This window comes from Aptenodytes forsteri, unplaced genomic scaffold (assembly GCF_000699145.1).
Source record: "Aptenodytes forsteri isolate BGI_AS27 unplaced genomic scaffold, ASM69914v1 Scaffold434, whole genome shotgun sequence".
NCBI classification, from domain to species: Eukaryota; Metazoa; Chordata; class Aves; order Sphenisciformes; family Spheniscidae; genus Aptenodytes; species Aptenodytes forsteri.
This window is the reverse complement of record NW_008795183.1, coordinates 743,791-770,235: the sequence shown is the minus strand read 5'-3', so window position 1 is coordinate 770,235 and position 26,445 is coordinate 743,791. Positions and strand designations below refer to the sequence as shown.

At 39.9% G+C, this 26,445-nt stretch overlaps 1 protein-coding gene across 1 annotated transcript in view; it reads right to left on the bottom strand.

The window, feature by feature from the left end:
- The window catches only part of EGFL6 (EGF like domain multiple 6), a 120,241-nt gene that overhangs the window by 15,592 nt on the left and 78,204 nt on the right, over positions 1-26,445 (bottom strand). Inside the window, exons 6-12 of the mRNA XM_009278548.2 lie at positions 25,333-25,445; positions 23,131-23,223; positions 20,116-20,235; positions 16,190-16,309; positions 12,274-12,408; positions 10,404-10,526; positions 780-1,109 (exon numbers count right to left, since the gene is read on the bottom strand). Coding sequence (XP_009276823.1) covers positions 780-1,109; positions 10,404-10,526; positions 12,274-12,408; positions 16,190-16,309; positions 20,116-20,235; positions 23,131-23,223; positions 25,333-25,445 — 1,034 coding nt within the window. The remainder of the gene's footprint in view (positions 1-779; positions 1,110-10,403; positions 10,527-12,273; positions 12,409-16,189; positions 16,310-20,115; positions 20,236-23,130; positions 23,224-25,332; positions 25,446-26,445) is intronic.

Here is a 26,445-nt window from a genome sequence, read left to right as displayed (position 1 = left end):
ATGTTTGACTGACCCAGATGTACTAAAAGCCAGTTAAAATGCATTTGAAAACTTTAAAGAACAGAGCAAGAAATTACGTAGCATACAAGATAATAGTTGGAAGGAAACATCTGAGAGCAGACTGAGGAAACCTATGGCAATCTTCCTGATAAATGACTAATGTCAGAAATTAAGCAAGACTCCTGCTCAAATACCATCAAATGCTTTAAATTTGAGAGTGTCCATTCAGATAAGCTCTCACATTTAAACAAAGGGATAAAAAAAAAACAACCTCTGTGATTCATTATTTTTCTGTTGGGAATGAGATGAACAACAGTGGTGCCTATTATATGGTCTATATTATTGGAAACACAAGGACACCAAAGTCTGTGTTTTCCCTCTGAACAATGCACACGACTTAGGATGATGAGTATGCCTATCATGAATCAAAGCTGATTATTGTCTTACTCGTAATGAAGCAGCACACTATCTTGTTTTGCTGGGGCTTCTGTGAAGAAAATGGGGAGAAGTTATGTGCTATGTCTAAGCTGCTCCGAAAGCACAGCCTGCAGAGCGGCTGTCAGGACGGCGCACTCCTCCTCTGCTCACAGTGACTGCAGACAGATTCCCCCAAAAGGGAGACTTGGTACCTTAGCCTCACCAGCAGGTATGTTAGGTTGCGTTTCATTCTCTACAAGTAAATTCTGATAACACGGCTGTAATGTTTCGTATTGATTTTGTCAGTGTTTATATATATTTTTACATTGTAACCAGATTTTTAAAAAAATGAAGAAACTTACAAAAGACATCTCCTCTAAGGCTTCGCTCGTGGTCAATTTGATTCTCAAAATCTTCCTTCTCCTCTTCATCTGACTCTTCTGCCTCCTCTTCTGCAGTAGCTTCAGTTTCTTTCTCTTCCTCAGTGTAGCTCCCACCGAGATCAATACCGCCTTCATAGCCCAATAACTGCAGGTGGGTCTTAGAAGCTGGTGTCATGGCTGCTTCTGGGATCACATTCTTGATTGTTTCATGCTTTTTCACACTGTTTTTATGTGCAAGAAGTTTCTTAATTGTGTCCTTAGCTGTTCCAGGGATTCTTGCTATTTCCTTCACTGACTTTTCAGGGATAACTAGAACCAAGAAGAAAATATGAAATACTCATCTAAGGAATCATTCAGCAATGACAACATTTATAAATGGCACCATGGTGTCCTTTACAATGTCCAGAGACACATACAGCCAAATTCTCTACTATGAGATACAAGTTCAGCTCTGCACAGAACTGAATACGCATACACGTGTTTAGCTCTGTTGTACAGACAACCTTCTCTTTGAATTGCAGTGAAAAGACCAAGGCGACCCTCTGTCATAACCTCATTTGGACTCCTGTGTAACACAGGCCATAGAGCCCCTTACATTAATTATTTTTACACTGGAGCTTGGGTAAAAAAAATTATCCTTCTTCAATTTGCGGACTACTAAAAATTGTCCATGGAGGTGTGATTCCCTGCATAACAAATGTCAGCCTACTAGCAATAAGCATTTTTCTTAGCTATCTTTTGTGAAAATCTCTGGCCTAACGTTACTTGCACCACAGGCTGAAAGCCACTGAAATGGAACATATTTTGAGAGGAGATACATCAAGCTGCTCCGTCACATTTCATTTAGCTCTAAGGGATATTTAGTTCTAAGGGGTAAACCCCAAAATTTCAGAAAGGCATCCAAGAATGCCAATTTATTATCTTCTTGCAATTCCAAGGAGGACTAGAACATAAATGTAAAATTTCCTGAGATTTTTACTATTTTACAAAATACTAAAAGGATAACCAGCCTTGTAGTATCTTGCAACTTTGGATTCTGCTCAGAAACACAAAGGCTGCCAGAAGTGAAAAACTTAAGAGTGGGGTAAAAGTCAGTTGAGATTGTTCAAATCTGTAAAGCAAAAGAAAAAAACCTGAATTTTGGGTTTTCCCTATTATGAAGTAAAATGAAGTAAAATATCCTCTATATCCAGGCAAAAACTTCAAAATATTCATTGGTAAGAGGATATTTTTACATTTACATGGCAGCCCTGATTTTCAAATCATGCCTTCTTTGTCAATGTATTGAGTTTCAAGACACAAGCCTTTTATTTCTTTTAAAACTCATTTTTTCTCTCTCTACAATGATCACGCTATGCTTGGATGCTTGAATGAGGGACATTTTTCATAGGAACCCATTTGAAGATGCATTTCTAGGGATGTGGGGAGGCAGGATTGATTTTCCACCAGTGGTGGGACCCAGTAGCAGCGCAAAAGGCTCCTTTGAGACAGTATGTTGGCCAGCTGCTTTCCATGTTCTCTTAAGATAGGAAAATTATCAGTTTACATGAAATGAGAAGAGATTTTAGTTACATATTATGAAAAACTTGCTTACTATCCTTGCTATAGGATAGTAAAACACAGGAGCAAGCCACTTAGATTATTTGAACTGTATCACTAGCAGTTTTAAAAAATTGTTAGGCTATGATCTGTCATTAATATGCTGGACATGATCTGCCTCAGAGTAAAAGAACAGACTAACTGATCTTTTTTAGTCCCTTCCAGATGTACTCTTCTGTCATCCAGCAAAGACCGATGGCTCTTTGTGCTGATGGGCAAATCATAACTGAGGATTAAAGCCAGGACTACTTTGGATCAGTTTGTTCAAGGTATGTGTACAGTACAAAGCAAATTCAAAGGAGAAATTATGGCAATACTGCAGTTGCTTTTTATCAGCAACATCAGTTGCTGCTCAACATCAGCTGAGGAACACCACTGTGCTAAAACTAGGTCTGGAAGGGTTTGCGTGACAAATATGCAAATTTTAGAGAAGACATGAATCTGAGGAGTTCTAGTTTATGAAATGATCCCATTCCACCATAAGGATTCCACTAGAGTTAACCAAGTCCCTACCTGTCATAGTACCAGAGCTACTGAGGAAGAGAGTGTCCTTGGGGTTTAAAGTCCATGGCAATGGACTTTGAGGCTTGAGACAATGAGGCTTTTGAATCAACTCAGGATTTCATGACTGCTATGACATGACCAGTCAGTATGCAACTATATACTCGGCCCTCTAGTGTTGGCCCCAGCCTGAATCTGCGTGGGTTAGGAAGAAGGACCGGTAAGCAGGATAGCACAACCATGTCATAAGCTACTGACAGCCTTCTGCAGTTTGAGTCCTTTATATGAAGTACCTAGGAAATAATGAGAGCTGAGCAGTTCCAGTGTGCTGTACAAAGGCTCTTCCATAGATGGAGACCATTTCCACCAATGAGTCAGAATAGCCTTATCTACTGCTTCCTACCTTTGATTCTCAATCAGTATTGATGCTGTAGTGCCTACAGTCTTTTGGGATTGCGAATGGTGGGGGAATTCAGCCATTTTTATTTCCTTCTGCTTTTGCTGTCTAGCGATTGCATTATAAGGGCAAGAATAAGTTCCTGTTTTGCTCCTCACTTTGTAATAATAAAAACTTTATAGTAGTATTTTGGGACAGATGGACTGGACTTGTAACTTTGGGTAGTACTCTTTTTCTGTGTGCTTCTTTTCATAGAAACATAGCAGAAGAAAAAACACCAGTTAATAAAATAGAACTGTAGTCTAGTAGGAAAAGGGGAAAGTTCCCTGAATTTATATTCACTCCTGTAAAATACAATCCTATCACTGTGAATTCATCACATTTCATTTATGGCAAATGCAACTACATGCTATTTAGTATCCCAGGAACAAAATCAGACTCTCTTAGTGTGCTCACTGGAGCATTCAGATTTTCTGAGGCTGCAGTTGGAGGTATAAAGTAAAGGGGTGCTAATAAAAAATAAATAAAATTTGAGGATTTTGTTTTTCTTTTCCTTTGGATAAAACTTGTAGTCTTGCTTGTCAGATACTTGCAAGTAAACTCTTTACTAAAACTCAACTAAATGAGCCTTTCCTCTGGAGGATGATGTCATGAAGGATGTAAGGTTCTCTGGGTCTAAACTCAGAATGCAGTAATAAAAATTAACAGGAAAGCTTCATTCCACACAAATTTCCTCTTGACAATCAGTAACAAGAAACTTCAGGCTGTTAATAAAGAGGCTATGGAGATTTTCAAGCCAGGACTGACTGCTCAGCAAACCTGAACATCTGCTTTTAGTTTCTGCTTTGAAGTCTTCCTAGTGAAATGAAAAATTCTTACAGCTCAACATAATAACCTCTGTGGTGTCAGAAAACCAATCTCCTTGTATGTGCAAAACAAAGCAGTGCAGAAAATCAACTGACAGGAGTGACAAAAATAGGGGGATGAAAGTGTATAATCCCCACGTGCTTGCAGACTCCAGTTTGCTGCTGCAATATGAAAATCTGCATGCTCATGGGGACAAAGAGGGACTAGACACCAAGCATATTTTAGGTTACATCACTAGTATCCTTCTAATCTGCATTCAGCTTTAGAGTAGCCGGAGGTGTGGGTTTAAGGCTTTTTACATCTACCCATAAACTGCAGGAGGAATAAGCCAGTGTAAGGATAGACCAACTTAAACTCAGTCTGTTCTGTTGAATCCACTGCCTGTGGACTTGCCTGAATGAACAGCTCACCTTCTCTGACAATCTGGGGTGCTTACAGCTAAGGCAGTGATTTTTCAGGACCCTTTGCCCCAAGACGTGTATATAAATGCACAGGCGTTGCTCACAAACATTTGTTCATTTATCCATCCACATGACTGCATAGAGAATTTTAGAAAGTGAAAAGAAATGGAGTGCATTTCATCCCAGCTCTTCTTTAGGCACCTTCCATCAGGAAGCATGTAGATTAACACCTCCTGCTCTTATACAGTTTGTGTTTATTGCCCTCGTATGAAAATATCTCAGCTTTCAAAGATATTTTATTTCTCTGAATTAGAGAGAGGTGGAAAAACAAAGGCAAATGGTAGCTGAGGACTAAAAGTAGATCTTTCTTGTTATCAGTTGCTGTGCAAGATTATAAGGCCACAGAAATGGCTTGGTGTAGGATGTCTAATGACCAAATTGTGAAAGTTGAGTTGGCAAAAATATAGAGAGAGCAGGTGCCAACCCCCTGTCTCTGTGCTGTATTGTGTGAAGAGAGATACTCTGGAGATGGTACAGGAGAGGGACAGACAGTGATCTGATTTCCTCCCATATGCCCTGTGACCACAGCCGGCGCTGGCCGGGGCTCTGAACATAAGGGGCCTGCAACAGGAGACAGCTTGCTCTGCACGCCAGCAGGCACCGTGTTGCTTCCACCTTCACACCTAGCAATATATTTAAAAACCTGGTGAGAGACAAGCCTAGGAGATTGGCTTACAAGTCCTTTTGTAGCTCCCTTTGTAGCTTCTGTATATAAAAGTTGGAGAGGGAATGAGGCATACAGACAACCATTTACCATGTTTAGGGGGAGTCTGTAGATGTGAGTAAAGATTAGATCAGCAGGACACGGTTTCAGAAATCATTCTAAAAGTTCTCAACCTCTTTTAGATAGTCTTAAGAGAATCTGAAAGCTTTCATAGGTAGGTTAAAACACCTATTCTAGACTATTATTCTCTTTTATGCACCATGGAATATCATCTAGCAGTATGTATTTCTAGCCTGTTCATTTCTAAAATTCTTACCATCTTATTTAGGGAAGGATGCTTTGAGAAATCAGGGCAAGTTCATCATGCTGGACTGTGCTTAATACATGACTAAACCAGCTAGCAATGCTTCCAGTAGGAAATGTGGTATGACAAAAGCTTAAGTGTTGCTCGTTAAAGGATGACATCAGTGTTTGGCTCCATACAGAATTAAATTTTAAGAATCTCACCAGTGATACGACCAGAATCGCTTTTTAAGCTTTGAAATTTTATGATGTCAAACCTGACTTTTCTCAGGACTGGCAAGTTAATAAGAAAGCAAAATCATATATGGGTTTTAGGGGTTACCCTGTGAGCAAAAAAGGAACCTGAGTAATACAAAAGGGACAAAGGGAGTTGTCATGACCCTGTATTGCCATTTAGATATCCAGCAAAGCATAATGAAGAATAGCAGCCTCTGCCTCCAGCCGGGCCATAACAAGAGTGCCATTGTTGAGCTCCTTAGAGTGACGCCTGAAGGTTGTAGGCTTTAAGTTAGTACTGCTTTTTCCTGCTATTTTGTAGTTTCCTACCAAAAAAGTGAATAAAAAATAGGTTCATTTCCCCCCCCAGGAATCTTAATTGCTTATGGAACCTTGTGAGACCCTATTCTTCAATAAAAGCTGGGATACACAGAGAAGCATGTGGTGAGGGAAATGTGGTTTTTCAATGCACAATAGGAAATCAGGAAACACATGAACCTGAGAACAGCAACAGATTGCAGCAAGATAGAGGCCAGATGTGGAAATGGCTAGGACACTTTTAGGGAGCATTTGAAAGGTTACACCTCTATGGATTCTCAAATGAAATGTATGCTAGAGGCAGTTCAGAACCAGCCTCCAACGTTTCATGCGTATAGGAGTGCTGAGTGGCAAAAGGGTGCCTGAACAATCACAAGTCATATCCATACAAGCAGCACTGTTTGCAGCCTGATGTTTCAGCAGGTTTCTCCTAAGTTAGTTTATTGACATGCAAATTAAATGAAATAATTTCCCCCACCTTCTGTGCAAAGGTGAATTTTACATTACCTCACTTATTAGGTTATTTGTTAGCATGAGGAGATGTAGCCATAGAAGTTTCATTATAAACAATGTGCTTAGTTACTCTCATTTCATACTCTGAAAATTAAGCTGTATATTAAAATGTTTTTCATTTGTTATAAAAAGCTAATACTGCTGCCACGGTAGCCAGTTTGTTATATACTAGAGATAATTGCTATAAAGAACTAATGGTTCCCTCTGAAAATGGGATTCCCACCCTGTGGGAATAATTATGTGGAGTACTGAGGGCATATTTAAGAAGCCTTTCGTTTAGCTGCAGCACACCCCAGGCCCATCTGTTGGGAGCTGGGATGGGCTGCGGGAGCTGCAGCCGCTGCCACCAAAAGAAATGCGAAGCCACAGCCTCCAGCTCCCAAATTCCCAGGATGGTGTTCTCATCCTATTAAACCCAGCAGCAAAACTTCCTTTGACTTCAGTAAAGCCAAAGGTTTTCCACAATTGCCGTATGACATGGAGAACACTTAGCATTGTGGTGTAGGTTGGTACATCTAATTGCTCTTTATGTCACTGTTTGAAAAAACATTTTCCCGATAGCAAAATGCATGTCCTGCCCCCATCAGGTACACTGATCAGACTTTTTTGAGGATTGCAGTAAAAATCAACTACTGAAACATTCAAGGTTAAAAAAACCTCCTCCTCTTTCCTTTAAAAAAAGGCGTATGTGTGGGAATTACCACCAGATAAACCAGTCTCTTTTTAGCACCACTGCTTTTCAGGTTTTACCTGCCACTGACTCTGTATTTTTTTCCCCTCCATTGTCGTATACATCTTTCCAGCCAGACCCTTGCCTTTTGACCTTCTGCCTATGGCTCTGATTTCTCTCATTACTGTGTGTTATTCCTCTGTCCTCTCTTGCATTAAATCTCTTTTCCATTTTGTGTGTTCTACTACGTTTATGAATGCACAGCTCCTGCCTCTTCTAAACAACTAATGGACTTTAGTAATTGGAAATACGTCATGAGGAAGTACGCAGAGAGAGAGTAAACAATTTAATAGAAAAACCGGTGAGAAGATAGAAATCATCTATCTTCAGCACTGATTTTTTTACAGGGCTAGACATTAAAAAATGCGTCATAGCCTCTCCACAAGCTAAAATATTTCCTTTGTTCATATTTAAGCAAGCATTCCTGTTGAATTGTTTCTGCTTGAGGAAAGAATATTTTATACATAGATTTGGTCAAAAAGATATTTTCCTTTAATATGTTCATCTTCTCATTAAAAAGAAAAAAAAAACACCCAACAAAACCCCAGACCCTTTTGCTCAGAGATGTATTTGTTTAACATTTCATCCATGGTACATTTTGTTTTAACAGAACCATATCAAGATGTGTCACGACAGTTTGCTTTGATATTCAGTCAAGCCCCATTGCATCCTGCCGTTGCAGTAAGCTGCAGTGACAAATCACAAGGGATGTGGTCTAGCAAGGAAACTGGCTCATAACATTGAATTTGAGCACAAAAAACCTTCTGAACAGCTCTGCTGAGGCAATCTGTGTCCAAATCAATCCTTTCAGTACCAGTCAGGTTTTTCTCATTAAAAGTCAACATTTTTCACTGGAAGTAGAAACGTAACAGAATTTTAACTTCAGAGAAATCTCTGCTTTTTTATTTTCCAAAATATAGTTTTAGCCCTACTAATGTATCAAGTTGCTTTGGCTTTGTGTTTAACATATATTAACATGCCCAGATTATAGAGTTATAGGTACTAACAATAATTTCAGATTATAACAATAGGTTGAAAACTCTCCACTGGGTTTAGCACTCACTCTACTTTTCACTGGAATATCCCATTTTTTAGACTAATTTTGGGCTTGAAAAGCTACATTTGCATAACTAAAAAAAAAGCATGTAACATTTAAAGTTGTGTTTCAACGCGGCACCAAAGGCATGACAATGCAGAAGAGATATTATAACAAAAACACCATACTTCAAATGAAGAATAAATTAGTAAAACTTTTAAGCCTGGAGGAATGGAAAATATATATTTTTATGAGTTCCAGCAGTCTAGGGTAGGAGAAACAGCATACAAACACATACATATATATGCATAGATATGTCTTTTATATACATATATATATATATATATTTCACAGACCTGTCGGAGCGGGTCCAGAGAAGGGTCACAAAATGATCAGGGGGATAGAACACCTCTCCTATGAAGAAAGGCTGAGAGAGTTGGGGTTGTTCAGCCTAGGGAAGAGAAGGCTTCAGGGAGACCTTATTGCAGCCTATCAGTACTTAAAGGGGGCAGGGGGAATGGCTTTAAACTAAACGGGGGTAGATTTAGACTAGATATGAGGAAGAAATTCTTCACTATGAGGGTAGTGAAGCACTGGAAGAGGTTGCCCAGAAAGGTGGTGGATGCCCCATCCCTGGAAACATTCAAGGTGAGGTTGGAGGGGGCTCTGAGCAACCTGATCTAGTTGAAGATGTCCCTGCTCATTGCAGGGGGGTTGGACTAGGTGACCTTTAGAGGTCCCTTCCAACCCAAACTATTCTATGATATGATGATGATGATGATATATACATACATACAGTTTTAGCATAGCACTGTCATGTTCTTAATCTATAAAACAGCCTGACTGAAATCAGATGTTTTGGATTGACCGTGTCAGGGATCTTAATGATTTTTAGATACTAAGTACATTCTTGGAGTATAAAAACATAAAATGTTGTAAAATAACTCATACTTGACATCCAAAGGGTACACATGGCTTTGGAGTTGGAACCATTGATTTCAAACCAGTGCTCATACTGAGTGAATATATTTATTATTAAATGCAGAGAAGATAATGGTTGATAAACTATTATACAGATAAAGTGCTATTCCAAATGCAGCAAGTGTCAATATTGATGCGATTTTGGAGGTTTCAGTTACTATTATAATGAGGGTAGGAACATGAATAATAGAGATTCATAGAACATCTGTGACCATAGAGTATAATCATAATACATATCTGATAAAGGATTACTTGAAAAAGACCCAGGAAAAAAGATTTATATATTATGTAGACTTCATCTGCTATAGATAAGAGCTTTTAAAATGTTTTCACAACATTTTTGTTAAAAAAATTTGAGCAGGACTAAGATGTCCTCCTGAGGAAAACATCTCTAATGACATTGCAGGAGAAATCTCTGCCAGGTTTAATACAGGAATTAAATAAAAAGGTTCATTTTAAATATAAAGACAAGAGCAGCCTTTTCCTTCTTTCTTCTTGGAGGGTCGTATTCAGTTAGAACTGGGCAATGACATCTTTATAGGAAGTCTTTAATGTTTGATAGACAAACAAAGACAAAATTATAAGTGTAAACAGTTTAGCACAGAAGTCACGGCTTTCCTCCCTTCTCTCACTTTTTGCTAAAGTAGCTTGAAACTCTTCTGGGCAGGACTGTGCAGCCCTCCAAGAGGCTAGCCGTGGGGGTTTGAGGAAAATACACAGTAGATTTTTAAAGCTATTTTCTCTGTTTCTTCAGGTCAAATCCTCTTCTCTGTTCTACTTGCGATTCCTAGTGATATTATGAGACTTGGGTACTCATAGGCAAAATGAATTTGAGCTAATAATACTTGTATCAACTGTGCAATGACTCATACAATAAATATATTATTTCACGGAGAGGTTTGCCTTGGTTGGTATTGCAGCACAGTTCAGCACAATCTTTCCTAGAAAACGCCTCATAACCATCAATTATTGGAGAAAAATAATATAGCACTATTCCTGACACCCAGTGGTACTCACCAGCACAATCAAATCCATTTCCCCGGTAGCCCTGTTTACATTTGCATTTGAAGGATCCTTCGGTGTTGAGGCACTCTGCATGGAGGTTACACCTGTGTGTATTTGTCACGCATTCATTTATATCTAGGGAAAGATATAAATGCTTTAGTGAAAACTGCGTTGAAACCCAAGCTTCGTGGCAGCCTGTTTGTGCTGGCCATCTGTTTCCAGGTATTGTAATCACTAGTGTTAGACCAAGACAGTCCAGAGACCATCGGAGGCGGAAGAATTCACACTAACATCAGCTCCAACTGCACAACTACTGGGATGTGCATCCATGGAAAATGTAGAGCATCCCAGTGAATACAAAGTGAATAGAGTGATTTTCTGACTGAGAACAGGATTCAAACTACAGGTTGTACACACTGTTCTATTAACAAAAAGCAAAAGGCACCAAGAGAATGTGTGACATCAATTAAAAAACAATTCACCAAATCTTTCTCATTCTTTCATTCACTCTATAAGAAATGCAATGGAAAGTAACCCTGAGCATGCCAAGACGGTGAGATCTTCTATCTACCTCTAAGATTCCAGCATCCATATGATACTATATGACAAAAGTATAATCAGGAAAAATTCAGTAGAAAATACTAAGTTGAACTGACAGCAAAATGTACAGGCATCAAGAGTAACTGATTTTGTTCTCCTTTTCCCTTATTTTGCTACATCACAAAGATGTTTCTGATTTCTCCCACATGAGGGAGCCAAGTTGTTGCACAAATTTTTGCACCACTTGCATTTTATCTAGATTGCTTCATTTTTAGCAGCTGACAGGTTCTCTCATAATGTAAATCAGCTAGGAGACAGTAATAGGAAGACTGACTCAAAAATATAGTATGTCCGAGAGTGAGATTCAGGTTTGCAGATAAAATCCTGACTACTGAGACCTCTCCAGTTTTTCCCCCATGCACATATATTGTATGAAAAAAGTAAGTATTTTTTCCGCTTTAAGACTCTCAGGGTTTGCATACAGCAGGAAATGCAAACCTGAGTCTCCAAAACTTGCCTTATGATCTCCCTCACACTCCTAACTCCCAATACCAAGCAAATATAAACAAAAGCCATGAATTCTCTTTTGCATGCACTTCTTGTAGTAGTTCCAACCCTTCCAGGCCCTCGTGTAGTCAACTGCTTGAACAATACTGCTGCAGTGCCTGCCGCAGTCGCTTACACGTTGTTGTTCTTCCACCGTTCAGCTAATGGATTGAAACAGGAGTAAAGGTGTTTTGACATTTGTTTTAACACCTGGGCATGTTAAGATAACTTTTTGCCTGTATTTGTTTTTGTTTGGGAGAAACTTGGGCATGTAAGAGAGACCTTAAAAGTAATTAAAACCTGCTATTTTTATACTTTTTTTTGAAGTTCTGTACTGTCCATCCAAACAACTGTTTTTACAGTCATGAAAGCACTTGATTCACATTCTTCATTAACAACACCCAAAAAAAGGAAAAAAAAGATTGTGGGACTGCTTGTTCGTCACAGGTTGAAAGCCAAGAGGACAAAAAATGGCTTTTTAACTAAACCTGTACCAGAATTAGCACTTCTTTGAAGTCAGCTGTTGCTAACGTACTAGAAGCCCTTGCACATCTTGACTTGGTACAATGAGGCAATTTAATTTGCAAGTGCCAGCGATGAGGTTTTTCATAAAGCCACAGAGAAAACCCAGAGAAAAGTTTGAAGTGTCACCAAGAATATTCTTAGTGACATCTTTTATCCATTTCTGAGGTGGTATCCCCAGACTAGGCCAACGTGCTTCAGGCAATGACAGGAAAGATGCACAGTGTGGGAATGAAAAAGAACGAAGAAGGAAAATTCATGGGCTAAATCTTACCTACACAGTCATAATGGCCACTGATGTATTTCAGTTCATAACCAAGCTGGCACTTGCAGTAGTAGCTTCCAAATGTGTTGACACATCTGCGGTTGTAAGAGCAGACAGCTTTGCCAATGGAGCATTCATCGATATCTAGAGCAGGAGAAGGGATGCTGGTCAGATCCATGAGAAAGTAAACCAGGAAAGCAAGAACTAGTTGGGATTTGCACAGGAATAGTTTGGTCTTGGCTATCACAAGTTGTTTAATAAAAAAGTCCTATAATTTCACACTTGGGGATGGCTTTTGCATGCAGTAATATGAATGGAGCCACAAAATGGGAACTAACTTTATGGAAGATTTTGAGACCTGGCATGGTAAAAGAAAGGGTAACTGGTAGTGGGGATTCTCCCCACTGGGGACAATGATTTGCCCTCAGGTCATGGAGCAGGGTCAGGAGGAACTCCACAAATTCCATTATTTCCCTGAGAAAGGAAATGTCAGAGAATAGTTTAAGAGAAAGCCCCAGAAGCAGGAAACTGAGAGCAGCAACAGCTCTTTCTACTGAATCTCTGCACCTCCCCTTGCTGGGCTAAGTCAAGACACAGCAGGGAGAGAGCTTCCAGACTGCGAGTGGTCTGCCAAGCAAGGTAGATGACAGGGACAGATGTTTTGAAGAGAGAAGAAGGCAGCTTTGTATGGGAGGAGCCTAAGAACATTAGTCAACAACCATTGTAATTAAACGTTACTAATTTGATTTGTTTTGTTGTAATGTCAAATTAAAATAGCGCCAATTATGATATTTGGCATTTGTCCTTCCCTATCACATTTTAGCACATAGCAGTGACTTTGCACGTAATTCATCGTGCCATGCTGCTGCCCTTTACAGCTTAGAACTGCTGTGAAGTGCTGCTGGACCCCACATTCGTCTTTTTATCATTTCTACATTCTTTTACAGTGCTTAGGTGATCAAAGGAAAGTGGACAACAACAGAAAAATATTTAAACAAACTCATAGTCAAAAAATCCTTCTTTCTGCCCACGCTACACATTTCTGATGATGGTCTCTGTTCCCTAGCCTCCAGGGCATTCCCAGACCTCTCGAGGTTCCCAGTGCCTCTGCCAGGACCAGGGTCTGTCACAAGCTAAAGGGCAAGCCTGCTGCACTTGATCCTAGCATGAAGTTTATGTCTGCAATGAACACTGAAGACTCACCGTACTCTTAGAAACAACAGGTTTAGGTTTAATTAAAATTTTTTATCTATGATTGTTATTTTTTTCTTTCACCTATGTATATGTAGAAGAGGAAAAGTGAAACACATTAATGTGCTGTTTTGCTCTGCAGGTCCAGTAATAATGCAGCTTCTTAGGAGGATTAAGCCAAGACTAATAGCTAGGGATCTTCAAATGTTTACCTGTTTATAGTGTTTCTGTGACTAATACCAGACTATTAGAGTATCTTATAATCTATTAAGCGTTATGCTATATGGCAGGATGTTACTCTCTCTCTCATTTTATAGATGGAGAACTGGTGACAGAAAAACAGTGACATACCACAAGTCATGCAGAAAGAAGGGGTCTGATATTTCCAACCACTGGACATACCTTTTTGTCTATTTTACCTTGTCATATGTATCAGCATTCTTCCAAATCCATTTGAGCAGGCAAGGTAAAAACAAATGAATTCAATATAAAAGAATAAAAGGAGTTGCCTGAATAATTCAGTAAGAGATTTAAGAGAACCACTCATCTTGTCTATTGTATTTAAGTACATATGTCTACATTGTTCACCTTCAAATAGCTCTTAAACAATTCAAACATGTTAACTGTGACTGGTAGTAGTCTGAAAGCCTTGCTGATTACTCAAAGCAGGTAATTTCCAATTACAAACTAATTTCATTTGAAAGAAAGAAATAGCATTCTCATGTCGGAGTGTTTATAGTTTGGATGTTGAGCCAAGTATCCATATGGGTTTATCTGATAGCTCCTAAAAGTGATAAAGTAGTCCCAGGCCATACAACCTTCATATGTGACTTGATATTACAGCCATGTGTTAAGGAGAACAATTCATATAGTAACTGTCCTTCTACACGGCAGTGTCTTTTGGTCGATGCATTTATTTAATCTTTTGTTTGAAATGTTAAGTATAATATTGTTTTGGCCATTGCAGCTAAAATTCATTCTTTATGTTTGAATGTTAAACCTCTCAACATCTAAAACATTCTTTAAGCTGTAGAAATCATTCAACCAGTATGTATTGGTAAGCAGCATCAGAAATGGATTAGCTACTGTTATTCTTCTTTGCCTGTAAGGTATCATGTCCAAGCTGCCTTTTATGATCTGAAGAACATGCACCACTGTGACAGAAAGAATGTAAAAATATGTGAAGTCATCAATGTCATTAGGTATGTTGCTAAAGGCATTTTAGTAAATAGCACTTGTTGCAAAAAGTTTTTTCTCAGAATCACAGAATGGTTGAGGTTGGAAGGGACCTCTAGAGGTCATCTGGTCCAACCACCTCAAGCAGGGACACCTACAGACTGTTGGCCAGGACCATGTCAAAAAGGCTTTTGAATATCTTCAAGGAGAAATTTCCATTCTCTATCTTCCGTTCTGTTTTGGGCAGCTCTGGGAAATAAAATATTTCCCAGCCGCAATTTTCAATCTTCTATGCTTGTCTGAATGGAATAAAGATTAAAAAAACCACAAAATACAATTCCCTGGGGTTGACGAGGGGTGTTACCCATTTAGAGGCAGGTGAGACTAGGAAAGAAAGGCTAGATTGGGAAAGAGGGAAAGTAGGAAAGAAGGAAACAAAAACCATTTGCTGGATGGTTTTTTTTTAAATTGATAATGTTCAAATGCTACAAGTTAGCATTTTACAGGAAAATGTACTTATTGATTCAAAAGGACAACTTGCATTTCAAGAATTAGCTAAAGCTATTGTAAAGAAGAAACCTGGAACTGAAAATTCTTTGGTTTTTTTCACATATGAAGCTCTGCTACTGGTCCTATTTTAAAATGAAACGGCATAAAGTATGTACAAAGCAGTATTTCCCTTAAATTTAAAACAAAGAACGTCTGGTCTGAAAAATGAACACTTTCAGAGCCTTTCAGGTTTGTCTGTGATGAACAGCAACAAGAACATTCCAGCTTTCAGAAAGATGCCCAGGCAGCCCCTGGACCTGATTTATCAGGGCACAGCCCTGCAGACGCTGGGGTCAGACGTGGCTCCCAGCTCACAGCCCTGCTCCTGCTGCTCCCTGACACGCACTTCACTGCCCCTTCTTCTCTAGCTGTTGGAGCGGTCCCTGCTTTGGAGGGTTTGTTTCACACCTATTGGGTTTTGAAAGGAGCTCATTTAGCTTCGATATTGAAACGGGTACCATTTCAGCATTGGATTGCAATGCTGTAGCACTGCTTTGTTAGATGACGATGTAAAATGGTATCACAGAACAGTACCAAGTGTTGTAAGTAATGCTTTCTTCATCACACAGGAAACCCCCAGGTAAATTGGTGTTGAGGCTTCTGGAGAAAAATCTGGAAGCTTGTATTGTGGGTTATCACAATAAAAGAAAAACCCACCCAAACACCCCCCCCAAATCCTATAATGCATTATATCAGTAGGACAGCTTCCTGCAGGCAAAACATTGTAGACCTCAGAGCAATAGGGAGAAACTGAATCTGTTGATGACTCCAAATTATGTCAAAACATTTAATTGTTTATTGGGGATAGGACTCGCCCAAAAAATGACATGGCCAACATTATGAGAACAGTTTTTAAAAAAAGCATGCAAGCTTTACATCACACTGCGAGTAACAAGAAGCATTATTCAAGCCAGTGAGGAGAGCTAACTACTTATTAACCTTTTCCCAGACTCTTAAATTTTTCGGGATCCTATAGAAAAGAAGCTGAGAGTGAGTTCTCTAACCATACCAATGCATGTCCTTCCATTCGGTCCCAACTGAAGGCCACCTGATGGACAAAGGCACTGTATCTCCCCTTTGACTTCTTCACATCCATATTGGCAATTCACCATGGCACATGTCCTAGAACCTGAAAACAGTATTTAAAATAACAAAAAGAGCAAAAATCTAGGCTGGGATCACACACTTAAAATTAAGTTAGATCTGGATGAATGCAGAAAATTAATCACAACAACAAAATTCCACTCATCATTAATCAAGATGTTTATACATTAACACATTAGTAATACAATTCAGGAGTCCGTGAGATGGATCTTAAATTCCCCCTCTCCTTCACTTTGTTCTTTCCTTATTTGCCCTTATTCATCCTTTTTTCTCTGCTCCCATTTCTGTGACTTCTTACTACTACCTTTTAGATTCAGAGAGAGGACTGCTCAAAGTAGAAAAAATGTTTTTTTATATTTTCCATTGCAATAGTTTTACCATACAGAAAACTGTTATTCAGTAGTGAGTTGTATTTATTGCTTGTCATTAAACGTTCTTCTAGTATAGAATTTGATTTTAAAAAAATATTTAGCCTGATGGACTTAAAAACTGCCCTTCAGTTTGACCCTTCATGGAACAGATACTTGAATCTAACGAGGCGCTAACCAGAACACAAGTTCTGGCTGCCATAGGTTTGTTAGGAGTGTGAAATATTGGAGATGACTTTGATTAGCCTCTAAAGAGAAACACAGGGGTGTAGATCTTGTCTGAGAGACCTATGAGAGGCTAGAAAAGTAGGAGAAATGTATTAAATACGTAGGGAGATATTTCTAAAATCCTGAAGGTACCCGGGAAGCGTTAGCGTTATGATGCCAGGGAGAGAAGTAGTATTTGGAAGTGTTTACTGGAAGAGACTGAGGTGTGTGCAAAGAAAGTATTTCTGGCTACTTCACTCTAGTTGCGTTCAGGGAACCAGCACTGTATATAGGTTCTTAGTAAGTGGAAAGCCTGGAACAGTTGTCAATTTATTTGAGACAGAAACTGACTGCAAGAACTTGAAAGTAGCTCACCACTTAGGTAGAAAATTATATGAATTTTATTTTAAAATGCAATGTGTTTATTGTCAGAGGTACTAGCACTTTCAGAACGGTGTATAATAGAGTGTGTAGAAAAGACAATGATGTGTGCAGGTGCTTATATAACTACAGCCATATTATTCGATGTGAATATAAAATATGCATATTAGTTCTGTGTGCCATTAAAATTAATCTGTTTAATCTGTGATAAAATTATTTTTCTTAGACTGATTTGTTTAGACTTTGTGGCCAAGTAATAAATATTTAAGGCCAAGAATTCACTGTATTTGCAAATGCGTTTTACTTGCGTATGAATGAGAACATACAGGAGGTAAGAGTTAAAAAAAGATGGACTGTAAATCATAATACTTTAGCACATTGTCTACTTCCTAAGTGGTAATGAAGAAACTTACTAAACGTTATTCTTCTCTAATTGGTAATTGTCCATTTTTTTTTCTCTTTTGTTTGAAGGTCCTATTCCTGGCTTTGGTTAGACATAATACTGGCTTAGAGGAACAGCTAATCAGCTCTAGTATAGTAATTCCTGCAGACTTTAGGTGTTTTTGTGTTAGATACTAACCTATTATCTATTTTAAGCAATGGTTCTCTGTGGCCCAAAGCCACATTTTTTCTGATACCCTTCTTCCACCTCCACAGTCCCTTGGCGTGGTTGCAGATAAGCCTGACTGCTCAGACTAGGTGGACTTCATCTTGCTAAGGAGACTTACATCATGGAGAATTTGATTCAAAAGGAGCAACATTATGCTCAAAATGTTTGCCTGAATAAAATGATGAGTACTCTAGAGTTGGTTAAATAACCTGGCATTTTATCTGAGCACAAGCTTAAATTAGCATCAAGTGAAGTGGGAGGCTAGTAGACTTAACCAAGAATAATGTCTACTTGAGTAAAGAGTTTACTACTTCATTTCATAATCATAGTTTCTGCTTAAGAAAATAAAGACTCTTCGGAACTGGAAGGTGGCAGATGGGTTGGGTTAATGAAGCACAAGCTGGATGAACATTTTTTTGCCTTCTTCACTAGAGCTGTGAAGAATGAAAACTTCCCTTCTGTGGGAAACCTGGTTTTCCCCCTGAAGTTTGGTTTCATTCTGTGTCAGTGTTTGTCGGGGTTCCACTGAGAAATAATGTTTCCGTGTGCCAAAGTGAAATGCAAGCTCCAGGGGTCACAGCTGCTCAGGCAATTTTTTCATATATACTCGACACTGGCCACTACTGCTGCTGAGCAATTCAGCGTTTTGTGCTGGCTTAAGCAAGAGATGGCGCAACTGCGCATTTGGTACAAATTTGGTACAAATGCAGAGCTTCTTAAATCAGGAAACCAGTCCTGAACTAAGGCTGGCTTAAAGCTAATCCAGCAGAAATGGTTAGTAACAACCTGGATTTAGTTTTCTGCCTTGGTTCAGAAGTGTGGCTGCAGCAAGCGTTTGTGCTCAGAGGAGCAGGAGCGAGGGATGGATGGGACAAAGCTGCTGCTGGGCTCAAAAGATAGTTTCTTTTGACTGTAGTTCTGGCTTCTGCCAACTTCAGCTGTCTGTAAGACAGTGGCCTTACTGAAAACTGCTCGGTGTACGATGTCAGCAGATACACAAATTAACTTGGAAGAAACAGAAGGAATACATATCCATTTCTCAGGGATCTCAGGGCCCTGCAGCTGTTGTCTGCCGGTGATACCCACCATGATTAGTAACACAGAGGCACAACCCTGAGCTGCGCTGCAGGGAAGGGAAATGCTCCAAAAGCTCTGGCCCCAGGCACCTTTCGCAGCAATTTCGGTCTCCCTACCACAAGAGAGAGAGTAGGAGGTCTGGCTTTTCTGCCTGCCCTAGAGCTGCAGACCCTGCACTCCTGCACGTGTTTGCTAAGGCTGGGTATTTTTCCAGTTATCCCAAAACTGACAGCAAACTCGCCAGATGGACACCCTGCCTGGTGAATGGTTGTCTCCAAGATCAAAGCCTTTCCGAGTTTATGGTTCTCTGTCATATCCATGTGAAGGATTGTGCTGCACCCCATACAGCTAGGTCCATTGCTTTAGGAGAGACCTCTCAAGCAGATTGTTCCACTGCTGACACCAACTAGCTTCCTTGTCCAACTAATGCATCTGTTTCAGTCCCGTGGACTCCAGAAAGGGTAGTCACCATGTTACCTACGGTTTTGTGAAATTCAAAGCCAAAATACCTGTATGGAACAGCTCAGGTGAAGGAAAAAAAGTATTTTCTACAAACAAAACAGTGTCACTGAAAAATAAGAAGCTTCCTCAGGTCTGAAAAATCAGGTTGGCTAAGAAAGCAGAATACTTCCCACTACATTGCTGGCTTAAAGACAAAGAAAATAGGTAGAAATACAGTTTAGATAAGCCTTAGCTCCGTGAACAAATGTTTGCAAGAAGCTGGCGGCAAGTGTGGGAAGCATATCAACACTCAGAGACAATAAATGAGTCAGGGAACACACAAAGGTAAAGCAAGGAGTAATGGCATGAAATTCAGCACAGTAAAAAGTAGTCTATATTGGTGCTTTGCTTCGATAGATTCATTCATCCTTATTCAACAGATGAACTGGCAGGACTATACACCAAGGTTATGCCAGCTGTCCTTCATCTGAAGTAACGCTATCAAAGATTTTTACTTCTAGCAGGACAAAAATTCCTCTGAACACCAACACACAAGTATGACCTAGTTTACTTTATCCAGATACTGCCAAATAGAAAGCCTCTTTCAGCTGCTGACAGTACCAGAGAGCTCAGGCAAAGACCCTATCCTGAATAAGCTAAATCCATTCATCACAAGAAGAAAATCTGCTGGGATCAAATGTGATTAGATGATTTTGGTGTGCCTGTCCTATCAGCTCTATTACTTACTTGCACATGTGCCATCTGGCATGAGCATGTAGCCGTTGAGACAATAGCACTTGTAGCTGCCATGTGTATTCATACATCTGTGTTCACAGGGACGTGGTTTCAGTCCACATTCGTTCAGATCTGTAGAAGTCATTGGAATGAAGTGAGTGCTGGATTTATATATGTATTCATATATATAGGTGGATAATATTGCCTAATGCCTTGAATTCCCCACAGTAAAATTGCCTGGATTGAAAATGAGCCAGCCCCTTGCAAGATGAGAGTTTAGCAGACCATCTGGCTGAAAGACTGCTAGCAAAACTAACATACACAGACCTCTACACCTGAAAAACTAACGCAAACTCTGGCCACATCTGGCAGCTTGTTAGGAAGAGGTGGAGGGGTGGGGAGAGAATTGCAGTTAGTCTCTTTTCTGGGAGTTATTTTTCTGGATTTCTCTGATTCGAGCTGGAGATTTTAGCCCTCCAGTTGACCTCTGTACTAGAAAGGCAAAACCATGAGACTAAGAACAGCAAATCAGCTTGAGATAAAGTGAAACAAAGATTTTGGTCTGGTTTTTTTCTTCTGAGCTACACATTGGCACCAAGGTTATCAGTAGCAGAAATTAAATACAATATATTAATAAGAATTATGTGACTTTAAGAATTAAAGGACAAATCTCAAAAATCTCAAAATCCTGAGAATAAAAGCATCCTAAATCCTTGTCAAAATCCAGGATTTAGAATGCTTTGCAAAAACTAAATTAATTTCAAATTCCCAATAGCTATCCTTCACAGGGAGAAAAATAGAGTCCTAAAAAGTTTAATTTGTGTGGTATAGGCAGAGCAGTGCTGACAATGGTATTGGTCCTATGATAAGGGGACAACATCTGTGCTTGTGACTTCTGTGAACTGACACCTCTCCCACTTGTATTTTGAAACCTCATTAGTAAACAGACAGAAGTCATTAACAGAGTGCGCCGTCATACTCAGCCCATTCAACATGTGTTTAATGGCACTTATTACCAATAATATAATTTCAATAAAGATGCAGCTCTCCAAGCACCGAGCTTGTGCAGCTCCACTTCTAATGGGAGAAGCATCTGTTCTCATATCTATGTGCCTTGCAGACCACAGAAAAATCTCCAGACCATTCAAAACAAACTTTGTGGTGGTTATACATGTGCAGAAGTGTTTGTTACAGCTCAGTCCAGGGAAGAGAGAGAGGGTTGCATTCTATTATTTAGAGGGTCTGTTTGAAAGAGGAAAACCTATCAGCTTGCAAATCGCACTGGATTTTTGTGCTACTGTGGCTCCACTAAATAACCAAGACTCTCATAACAAAGAAACTAGAGGGGAACAAAAGTTATTCCACTTAGACCATACATTTTCAAAAGTGCTTAGCTGCACCTATCTTGTACAATGCACAGTAATGCACAGATAGCATACACAGCTCTAAAAGAGGACCTATGGAGATAAGGCTAATTTAGCTCAGACTCAGTGGCAGACTAATACAGTCCCCTTATCTCTGTTATTTTAGTTAGCTCATGTTAAGCTTGCTCAGCAGGGCATTCTGCTGTAAGGACAGACCAAGGCTACATCTTCCTGTAAATTAAAAGTGGCTCTGAGCATTCCTGGCTGCTGGAACATGACCACCTATATGGCTACACTATTGAAATAGCTCCGGGACGTTTCTGGCCTGTGCCAGCCACCACTTTACTAAAAAATTCCTGGCCATGCTTCAGAAGGTAGAACAGCCCAGGGAGCTAACAGGCAACTTGCACATGTAGGTCTGTGCTTGGTGCTTCCACCAAGCCTCAGACTCTGAATCTACTACAAGTGCGCAGAACTGATCTGCTTGCTTACGGAGGGCATATCAAATCCAGCTGGAGTTACTGCACAGAAAACACCTAAAAGCTGGGGGCTTCTCTGTTGCCTTTTGGCAACATTTAAGCTGCCAAATCATTTTTGAGGTTAAACTTCTGGGTTTAGAGGCTGAAGTTGTAAGTGATACCTACATATCTGTTACACACAACCACAGCTGCTGTTTCACTTTCCTCTCTAGTGGTACTAAGGAATTGACTTATTTCCCTGCAAGCAACATCAAAAGTGCAAAAGATGGAGTTTTATAAAATACTTAACAGTATAGCTTTATAGCATATTGTTTGAAAGATATTGTGTAATAAATGGGTTGTTTCGCCTCTGAAAAATGTGAGTGTGTTTAGTATGTCAATGCAATGTTTTCAAGCAAAGGCTGCAAGTGCTTTGGAAGGTAGCAAGGATAGACCCATCCATTCGTGTGGCCTTTATGTCCTGCTTCCCTCACACACCTGCAGTTCACTCATTTGCACTGCAATAGGGTGGCACCTCTCCATGCACAGTGACCTGCTCCTTTCATCTGATCCAACACAGGGGTCTCATATATTGGAACGGGAAAAAAAAGCTGAGTTGTCACCAGTGTGTTAGCTGAAATATTTCAATGTCTAACTGCAAGTTTATGGAGGGAAAGTGGTGCATTCAAAGTTTCCGAATATGAAATCCTAAAGACTCCGAATTCTGTGTTCTCAAAAATACCAATCAGCATATGCAAACAGATGGCATTGGCCCAGGAAGCTTGAGAAATTACATGTCTAGCATATAATTGCATGTCTTTCTGATGAGAAGGTTAGTTAAGAAAGTAACATGGGTTCCTAGTTAAGAAAATAACATGGGTTCTGGATTTGACTTCTGGCTCTTCTAATAATTTCCTGTATAATCTCTCCATGCCTTAATCCTCTGACTATAAATATGACAGTTTGCCCTTGTCATCGGCCCACGGGAGATACATGATATAGGTTCAAACATCTGTGTGCTGAAGGAGGCTTAGAGCTTGTCTGGGGTGCTGGACATGCAAGAGTCTTAAACTCTAAGCTCTTCTATGTAAACAAGAAAATATCTTGCTTTACTATTTTGGTAGATGACACAACCCTTACTACAAGATAAGGAGACAGAACATCAACAGTCCGCTTTCTGGAGTAATATCCCCATGTGCACAAACCTTGATTACAGGTTTTCCCTGTAAATCCAGGGAAACATTTGCATTTGTTTGGTCCCATGCACTCGCCATACTTGCAGCCATGTCCACAGATAGCTGGGGGAGTCAGGCAGAGAAAGGAGAGAGAAAAAGAAAAAGTTAGAAATACTCTATTTGAGAACTTTTGCCCTGTTTAGTTGCCTAATAACTTGTTGCACAAGTTCAACATCCTCCACACCTCCCCCTCTAGTTTGGGCATGGTAGCTACTGATCAGCACTTTATTTCTGCTGGAGAAAAGTGACACTAGCATGGATTACACGAGTGTGTGCTTTTCCAGTTTGTAAAGGCCTGGAAAAGAAGGGGCTCCTTTTAGCTCTCTCCTTCACGCTTTTTCTGCCATGCTTACGATTCTTGCCCTTTTCCTATTTTTAAGAAGCCTATGTGAGAAGCAGCCAGCCAGCAGCTTGACTTGCTACGCTGGGCATCTGGAGTAGGAAAGAAGCAACAGCACTCCTGCAGCCACAGGAGGCACATTACCCTACAGCAGTTTTCCACTCTTGGATCTCCACACTTACAAGCAAGGAACATGTCCATCCCATGGTGGAACATCCAGAGCACATCCATCAAACAATCGGGCAACTATCCTTAGCACACACCCCAATATGTAAAATTGCATCAGGTTTACAATGACTCGAGAGGGCTGTGCTTAGCCTGGATGCATTAAAAAGTAAAAGTTTTCTAGCTCTCGGCTTTCTGGGTCATTAGTCAGAAATTAAATGTTGGCTTTTATAAGGCTTAAGGCTCCTAAAGTCAATGTGATTGTCAACATGAGGGTTATTCAGAAAAAGCAAACCAAACATGCATTTAAATCAGGACTAGCTCTGGAAAAACAGCAAAAGAGTATGCACCAGGATGCACGTCTCACTACCTTGTGTAATTAAGCTGCTATCCAAACAGTAGGAAATAGGAAAGTCAGTGTTAGTTACTATATAGTAAAATTCTTAACTAAAATTCATACTGCTGAATTCAAGTATCTTCTTTACATTTAAAGATTCGTTCAGCTCTGCAGATTAAGGCATATTTCAACACTACCCCTATCCCTGAACGCAACGTGGCACAGTGTGAGACCAGCTGAGTATTAACACTGAAGCAGAGAACACCACTGCATCTGGATTTACAGTGCAGAATTACATTATAGTTGGCTTAAAGAAATCTGCCAAAGAAAAAACTTAAAAGTTTATGAAAAATGAATTTTACTAATAAAGCACCCTATTACTTTACAACAAGACAATTTACTCCACTGGCTGATTGAAGTTACATTTGCCAGTTGTCCCTTGAGGTATTCATTTGCATCAAAACTAAGGTGCTATTAAGCAATGCATAAATATTAATAGAGGTATTAATCAGTTTTTCCTTTTTTAAATTGTCACGCTGTATATACAGAGCAGAGACTTTTTGCATCTTTCCCTTTTAGACATCAGTCTGTTGATTTTCAGCAATGAATAACCCTAAGCCTCTATTCAAATTCACCAGATATACAATGTCAAACTCTCTGGGACAACAGGTGCAACATCTGAGGAAGATTCCTAAAACATGTATTTTATGACTTTGTTGTGTTTTGCCAAGTACAGCTAGAGAGAGATTCCACATCACCTTCTCCTTGGGATCTGAAGACCTTTAACAAATTTGAAATTTCTTAAGTCATCGACTCTTCATTAAGCCAATGGTCCACAGACAAGAATGCTGGCCGGCTACCTAAGCTCAAGTCAGGTGCACCTATTGCTTGGGTTTTATTTATGTATTTAGAAAGTTAAAACATCCTGGCTCTCAGAGGCTGTGTACTCTGAAGATAAAGGATATCAACTGATTAAAAAAACACTTCAGGGGTCCCTATGCAGCATTAGAAGACACTGCATTTTTGGCACTTGACAGCTGTAACAGTATAGGCACTGACCAGAGCTGTGCAGGAGCTTAGAACAGATGGTCCCTTCTGGACCTAAGAATTTTTCAATATGTATTTTATTGTTTGGTGTTATTTACCCAAAGCTCTGCTTTTTGAGGAGATGGTCTTTCAAACGTGTTTTATTCACTCTCTCACGGAGTTAAGAGGTTTCACTCCTCAGAAGGTTTCTTTCTGTAACTTCTGGCAGACGTATATGAAATCCCTTTATTAGTACCAAGTACACAGCCGTGGAGAGGAAACAAGCATAAAGTGTTAATGTTACCTTCGCAGTGGCCCTTGTTGTTCTTTTTCCAGCCATAACAGCAATCCAACCTAGAACCATAGCGACACACCCCAGGCTGGCTCACAGTCACCAGCTGCCCACGAGCTCTCGAGCTGTGTAAAGAAGGATAAACACTAGCTCCAGCAGGCACACACACTTTAATCCATTGCTCCATATACTCCTTTGTACATTTCCCTCATGTTTTATCCACTGTCAGGCATTTTCATTTCACCAAACCTTGGAGCATTCGACAGTATTCCCAGACAGGAATGCAAAGTTGCATTTGGTTGGAGAAACAGGGGAGATGGGAATGCTTCACCTGCAATAAGTTAACTGTGCAACATAAATCCTTTCTAATGAGAAACATGGCAAAGGCAAAAAATACAGCCAGGTCCCCTGCTAGAATGAGTCATTTTTAGTATCAGTGAAGTCAATGGGGTTGCTCCAGCTTGCGTCACATGAAGAATCTGGATTGGATATATGATGCCATACCTGACAGCGCTATTGCTTTGGATGATGAAATACTGATTCTACAGAAAAGCAGCTTTCTGAATATCAGTTGGCCCCATAAAAGCTAGTGACTTGCAGGCTCATAGCCACTGCATACGTGCAAAATGATTGCGTAAGTGCAGACAGTCCCGTGCATTCTGGTTGCATGGGACTCCCTGACCATATAAATTAACGTTAATTTAATCTGCCAATAAGCCCAGGGGGTTCAAAGTCACTGTGCACATCAACAGCTGCAAGAGTTGGAAAACCTGCAACGTTAGTAGCAAAATTATAAATCTGACAGAAATCCACAACTGTGTCAGTCTTCTAGACATACTCTATGCTGCAACGGGTGCTGTGACTCTGGTTCTCTTCTCCCTCTGCTTGCTGTTACTCAAGTTCTGCATTACCACATGCCTGTCCCCTTTACGAAATTCTCTTTATCCAAAATCCTGTGTCCCCACTGCTTTTTCCAGGCCATAATTTAAAATGCGCTTTCTTCAAAGAGTCCAAAGTGTTGTTTCTGACACAGAAAATACCTTATCTGTGAGAGCTTCATAGTAAGTGATTTGGAGTATTGAGGGGGCCAATACACAACAAACATCCCCCTGGTGGTGGTGTGGG